Below are 7,258 nucleotides of genomic sequence, written 5' to 3'. Positions count from 1 at the left end.
AGATTTTTTAAAAACCGATTTTAATGGCCTAAGGAATGTTTTTGAAATAGATTGGAAAGTCCTAGGCGTTGAGGGGGGGGGGGGGGACCGGAATTGGAGCGATACATGAACCCAGTAATGGGTGGTGTGAACAGGGATTTTGATGTGGATTCAACATATAACTTATTATAAAATATTTTAAGCAAATGGCCGGAACGTAGAAATATAAATTAAATAGATCGAATGAGAATGACCGGAAATGTATAACAAAGGATCTGAAGAACCTTACAAGCAAAAAGGGAGCTTCGTACAAAAGGTCTAAGAATAGGGGAAGTCAGTTTAGAACAGGAATTCGTTTAACGCGTAGGCAATGTTAAAAAAAGAGGTATAGAGTACAAAAAGAAACTATGAAGTTTTCATGGCAGGGCAAGCAAAGACAAATCCTAAAGTTTTTTTTTCAGCTATATCGAACAAGAATTATGGAAAAATAGGTCCAGTAAAAACTGAGACAGGTCAGATAACTGATAATGGCAAAGAGATGAGTAGAATTTTGAATCAATATTTTATTTCTGTACATACTAAAGAGGACATTATGCCTTCAGCTGAATAGGTCTGTGTGGGTAGAGAAAAGGACAGGTTGACTAATATAGCTTTTACCAGGATGAATGTTATTAAATAAATAGTGAAACTCCTTTTTTGGGAAAAGGCTTCAGGAGTCAACCTCGAGGAAAAATCCGGAGTTGGAGCCCCTAAGGCAGTTCGTTGTTGACGTCGACCTCGTTCTGGCAGCTCCTGCGACGTTGCTGGAGCCATGTGCATTGGCATTTGCCTTTCTATTGGATAATTTCAGGAACGTGGAGAGGGGGGACCTGCTGCATGGGTAACAGCTTCTCCTCCATACCTACCCACCCAGGCTATTGACTCCATAGTCAATAGACTGAAAAATGCCTACTACTAGTGAAACTCAAGCCAAACAAATCCCCAGGGCCTGAAGAAGTGCTTGCCAGAGTGCTTAAGGAATGCAAAGAGGAGCATTGCGAACCATTTAATAGATCATTAACCATATAGAGTCAGGCAGAGTGCCAGAGTCGTAGAAGGTTGCTAATGTATTACCAATTTTTAAGGGAGGAGATAGATCACTTGTGTCAAAGTGTCAATAATCAATAGAATATAATACATAGTCTAACTATATAGAATAACTATAGACTATAGACAATAAACAAACTATAAACGATAATGTGATCCTATCGGCTAATTAGCTTAATGTCTTTTGGGAAAGTTAATTGAATTGCAAATACCATTCATCTTCATCTTGAAAAATATAAATTATTAAATGATCCACAACATGGTTTTGCAAATTGCAGTTAATGTTTTTAATGATAGCAAACAAATTGCTATCATTTTATTCCAGCATAGTTGACCAGTTGATTATAGTAAAGTTTGAGATGTTAGTGTAACTTGACTTTAGCAAAGCTTTTGATACAGTGCCACATGAAATACTGATTAAAAAGATAGAGGTTCACGGTATTGGGGGTTCTATTAAGTTGGATCACAGCATGGCTATACCAAAGGAAATAAAGTAATTATAATTGGAGTCATTTTTGTCAGAGTGGGAAATTGTTGTAAGTGGAGTACCTTAAGACTTTGGTCTGGGACCTCTATTATTCATAATATATATAAATGATTTAGATTTAGGTTTGAGCAGCAATATTTGCATATTTGCTGATGAATAAAAAAATCTGGATTTTTTATTCATCGGCAAAATAAACACGGAAGAAGATTCACTATCACTTCATGACGATCTACACAGCGTTTGAAGTGGTCAAAAGACTGGTAGATGCAGTTTACTGCAGACAAATGTACTTTTTTAAAGTTAGTTTAGTTAAGTTTTAATGTTAGGTAGTGATGATAGAGTTACAAGATACGAGTAAAATGGTAATAAACTGCAACCAATATATAACGGCTGAAATAAACAGTAATAAACTGCGACCAGTATATAACGGCTATAGTTAAGACAAGATATTATGGAGAATTCATTTAGTTATAAAAGTTTATCCGTTCCAGGTGGCTTGCTATGCGTTCTAACCACTTGACATAATATACTAAATAAAGCCATTTATAATAAATATAGTCTATATTTGAGTATATAGCATAATAGTATATAACAGACACAGAACACTTGATGTCCATAATTAACGGAGTCTCTTAGCCTGGAATACCCTTATGTCCCCCTGAACCTCACCAACAAATCCAACATGCTGAAGATCCAACGAGTACAAAACAAAGCACTTCGCTTTGCGGAGGGCCCGACTCTGATGGACAGGGTAAGAACTGACCAAATCCATGAGACGCTCAACATGAAGCCAATGAACATCAGGCTCAGCTACCTGGCCAGAAGACAGCTGTACCGAATGAAGAACATGTATGTCCCAGACCCCGAAGATCCCTACGTAGCAGAAAACACCACCAGCGGCGACGAGATCCACGAACCACCACACAGAACCAGAAGAATCACTCTCCTACAAAAAGTGATCAGACACATCCATGATGAGGCCTTCCCAAGACCTCAAATACTAAGCGGCCTGCCAGACGACCCAGATGAGTGGCCCATCCCGGACCCGATCTACACCAAATGAAGAATAAAGAAAAAAATAAATAAATAAATAAAAATAAATAAATAAATAAAAAATAAATAAATAAATAAATAAAAAATAAATAAAAAAAATAAAAACAATATAAATAAATAAAACTCCTAAAAAAAATACAAAACCAAAAAACCGTTTGTCGTGGCATCAGAAGTATAACTACCCTGATGTTGCTAAGATTAACCTCCTTCAGCCAGCTCCATCGGCTCTAGTGCTTTAGGACACCAACAAGGTCACAAACACTAGCCCCCCAGCCAATGTACTGACAACCCTACATAACACATACGCAAACAAACATACACAAATGTCAACCCATGGTGGACAGGCCACCGAACTTTCAAACCTCCTCTCTCTCTACACCCGCATCCTCTTCCTGAATTTCAACTCCCCATCCCTCTACCTTCCCCATCCTTTCCAATCCCTATGGACATCAAAGCTAAAGGAGTCTCTTCTCTTACGCGCCAGGGGATGCGTCGCTAAGAAATGGTTTTGACTGTCTTTTATCAACAATGTGAAGGAGACCTTGGGATTATTTGTGATTTAATTATATTCAGTCCTGGAGAATCATTTTTTATCCATTTTGGTCTCCTGACCATTTTTAAATATATAAATTTTACAGGGATAGAGAAATTAGGTGACGTAAGAACATTTCAATAGTAAAGACGTCATTTCAGTACTTCGGGAGCCGGTCGGTCGAGCGGACAGCACGCTGGGCTTGTGATCCTGTGGTCCTGGGTTCGATTCCAGGCACCGGCGATAAACAATGGGCAGAGTTTCTTTCACCCTATGCCCCTGTTACCTAGCAGTAAAATAGGTACCTGGGTGTTAGTCAGCTATCACGGGCTGCTTCCTGGGGGGGCTTCCTGCTTCCGCGGGGACACTAAAGCCCCGAAATCATCTCAAGATAATTGTAACCATTTACAATATCCATTTTGTATGGCTAACTATTGCAAATCAATGTTAGTAATTGGTGTCAGAATTTCCGATAATTGATTTAGGAATTGGTTCATAATGATAAAAAATGTTTGGCTTATTTTTATTACGAAAGAATATAAAGTAATACATGACCTCAGAAAATTTCACTTCACCAACTGAGTCCTCTGAGTTAAATTACCTAATTTCCTATATTCATTGAAGACTCCATTATGGCAGAGAACCTAATTATTTTGCCTGCCTTCATGAGGCAAAAGTGATTCAATTTATTACATCTCTCAAATTAATCAGATGAAAAACAACAAAATTAGACAGCAGATAAAATGTCAGTTCTAAGTGGACACGTTATTAATGCTGGAAGTTAGTAGTGAGCAGCAAGACTGGAACACTGGGTCTCCTCGAGTGTTACAAGGAGGCAACAATAGTCATGCTACGCTGGGTCCCCACGATACAAGAGGGAAGGAGGCAGCAGTAACAATGCCACGCTGGTTCCCCCATGAGTTTATACAAGGGGGAAAGAGGCCTCAGTAGCAATGCCACACTGGTTACTACGGTTCCTCATCATCTTGATGTAGCCTTCATCACCCAGAGTTGTGCCCCAAGAGTTCTTCACCAGCCAGTAGTCAGTTCCGTCCTCCGTAGTGCCATAACCCACAACCAGAACACCGTGGCCAAGATTCGTTGAACTACATTCTGGCTCGTCATAAACACCTGTAATATATATATTCATCCTTCAATAATACAATATTTAACAAATTATTTGTTCAGAAACACATAATTCCTACAAAATAAATGAGATTCCGAATTTAAAGGCATTAAATTAAATGGAAGAATAAATACTGTTACAACGTGGGAATTGTCGATATGGTGAGTGAGACGCGCCACCCCATTGACATGATTGTGTGTATACGTGGACACACACAGTGTGTGTGAACATGACACTTTCTGGTAGAAAACATGATGAATACTTAACGCACTATGAGAAAGAAAGTATGATATATATTCAAAGACTTTAGAAAACACAGCAGATCTAAGAAAGACCTGAGAATCGTTGAACAATAAAGGTCTCATACAATAAAAACAATTGATATACACACATGATGCACATTTCACGTTTATATGAGCATGCAGAAATATACTGATCACCTTCAGTAAAATGTGATCTATGTATACATTTACAATAAAAAAAACTTACCATGATGGTAAAACTGGATTGACCCGTGTGAGGCATCAATGGCAACAGATACTGGTCCAACTGTGGCAACAGCTTTCTTCAGTGCATCTTCACTTCCCTCGCGAATATGAACAAAGCCAGTCACTTTAGCACCAGATTCTTGTTGTTTATATTGACATTTCCCTTCCTAAGAGTAAGGTTACAATATTATTATGTACAAAAATATGAAAAACACATATGTACATTATATATAAATGTGTAATATTTGCTTATGTTATAGGCAAATATGTTATGCAAATGCTTATCATTCTATCTGTTAAAAAGTTTAAAACCAGTTTTAAATATGTAAAATATAATTATCATTAAATGTGTATTTACCTTGATATATGGATAAAAATCTTCAGTGTCAATCACAAAAAAGCAAATATTACGAACTCTGTTGACCAAACCACACACAGACTGCAATATTTGCGGACTCCTCATCAGCTAATATTACAAACTACTCACTGTTTAAAAGTTCAAGACCACATCCCAGGTAAAATATAATAATCATGAAACGTGTATTTACCTTCTTCTTGTAAGGATAAGAATCTTCAGTGTCAATCCCACCATTGTCCTCAATGTACTTGAAGGCAGCGGTCATCAGTCCACCGTCACAGCCACCATTGCCGTACTTGGTGGAACAGTCAATCAAGTTCTGCTCAGAAAGGCTCACCAGCTTACCCGTCTGGCGGAAGTGTTGACCTTCCAGTGACCCGGTCTGTGGACCACACAAACATTACTTTGTAAAACATCATCAAAACTTGTAAGTTCTTTATATGATCATTATTAATATATGAGAAAATGTTAATATTTGCTCATATATCAATATTTTTATATAATAATAATAAAACCATTACAAATGAACTTCCAAAATGTCATTAATGTTCTATATTAATAATTATAAATAGGAATCATTAGATTAAGAATTACATTACAAACAAAATAAGTTAGATGATAATACTCACAGCTGAGAAGGCCCAGCATGATCCACATTTTCCTTGGTCTTTTACTGGGGTGACTGCTCCCTTCTTTCTCCAGTCAACAGTCTTGGGAAGGATAACATCATCTTCCGGCTCAATGTATGTGGAACCATTGTACATGCTGTTTAATCTGTATCTTTCGGTGTGGTTCGTATGGAAACCTGCCATTGTTGACAAAAACTCCGTCTGAAGCTGCAAGAAATATTACATCACGTAAGTCACTGGGCAATAAGGGTTATTTAACAAATGAGTTTTGTTGTTCTGAGTGGAATCAGGATGCAGACAATACACAATTAGAAATCATTAACGTGATGCATCAACCAAAAAAATCAGTAGGAACCATGAGGAGAGGTTCGAATCCTCTGAAAACCAGATGATTCAGTTTAATCCCAGGTTGCAATGATTTTGACCATGTTCCGGTGCCTAGAGCGTGCCTGTGAGGATCCATCGCATAGGATAGAATCCTCTTCATTGAGGATTCTATCTTCAATCCTACTGATTTTTTCATGCAAATGTTTACTCGTTAGAGGTTCATCCTACTTACCATGTCACCAAACTTGTTCATCCTGAGCCTGTATGACTTGTGTCCTTTTGCATACAGCTTATTGTGTGCAGCAATCTTGAGTCTATTTTCCATATAGATGTTCATGCGGAACGAGTCTTCAACATCAGTGGCGTATTTCTTGTCATGTTCAATCTAAAAAAATAATTTTTGATTATTACACCATTTCTTCTCCCAATATCGGGAGGCAAGATAGTTGATTTTAAGAATATATGAAGTTAAATATATGAAGATGTAATACAGTTGTTACAAGCACAATAATTTTTCAGATAAATACATCAGCAACGGCTTTTAATGACATAAACAATGACAAGAAGTTGGCAAGGAACGCTTTAGTTCACCACTAGTAGCATCCATCACCCCTGACTTTACTGACTGCACTCAATAAATCTCTTCACCGACCTCGACACTGAAGTGACCAGTGATACCAGCGAATTTGAAGTCAAAACAAATATAACTTCTTTATTTGCAATAGTCTTTACATGAAACCTGGTACGCTGTCATATTGTTCGCTCATTAATTTTTAACCTAATGTAAAATGATGGCAACTGTTACACTATTATCCCCTAAAACATGTTAAAGCTTTCTTCTTAAAGAACTCTTAAAAATAATTAATGTTGGTAACGTTCTTACCTTAAATGTCTCCCACTCTTCCTGCACAACAGAAGAGTAAGGTACTGCAGATATTGCGGCAAGAGCGGCCACCAACACTGATGCTGCCAAGTACTTCATCTAGTGGGAAAGAAAAAATAAGTATCATAATAGTAACAATTTCAATAATAATTAACATCACTTTAGTCTCATAACAGACTGATGCGACTGTAACACGTTGGAAATGACAGAACAATTTTCAAAGACTTTCACAAGTGAATAGTAATTTTCACAAGTGAATAGTAATCTAGAACCAAAAATATTAATAATTTTTTTCAACAGAAGCACGTTT

General features: G+C 37.3%; 1 protein-coding gene across 1 annotated transcript; it reads right to left on the bottom strand.

The window, feature by feature from the left end:
• Positions 1–3,920: 3,920 nt before the first annotated feature.
• On the bottom strand, positions 3,921–7,047 carry LOC138352282 (procathepsin L-like). The gene is made up of 6 exons (XM_069304657.1): positions 6,949–7,047; positions 6,298–6,450; positions 5,739–5,945; positions 5,300–5,491; positions 4,753–4,918; positions 3,921–4,268 (listed from the first exon to the last, which is right to left on the bottom strand). Exons 1-6 carry the CDS (start codon positions 7,045–7,047, stop codon positions 4,060–4,062), a joined length of 1,026 nt encoding a protein of 341 aa, XP_069160758.1. The 3' UTR covers positions 3,921–4,059.
• Positions 7,048–7,258: the final 211 nt, after the last annotated feature.

The sequence above is a fragment of the Procambarus clarkii genome, chromosome 53, assembly GCF_040958095.1.
Source record: "Procambarus clarkii isolate CNS0578487 chromosome 53, FALCON_Pclarkii_2.0, whole genome shotgun sequence".
In the NCBI taxonomy this organism is placed as follows: domain Eukaryota; kingdom Metazoa; phylum Arthropoda; class Malacostraca; order Decapoda; family Cambaridae; genus Procambarus; species Procambarus clarkii.
Note: the sequence above shows the minus strand (reverse complement) of the source record. Positions and strands in the feature narration are given on the sequence as shown.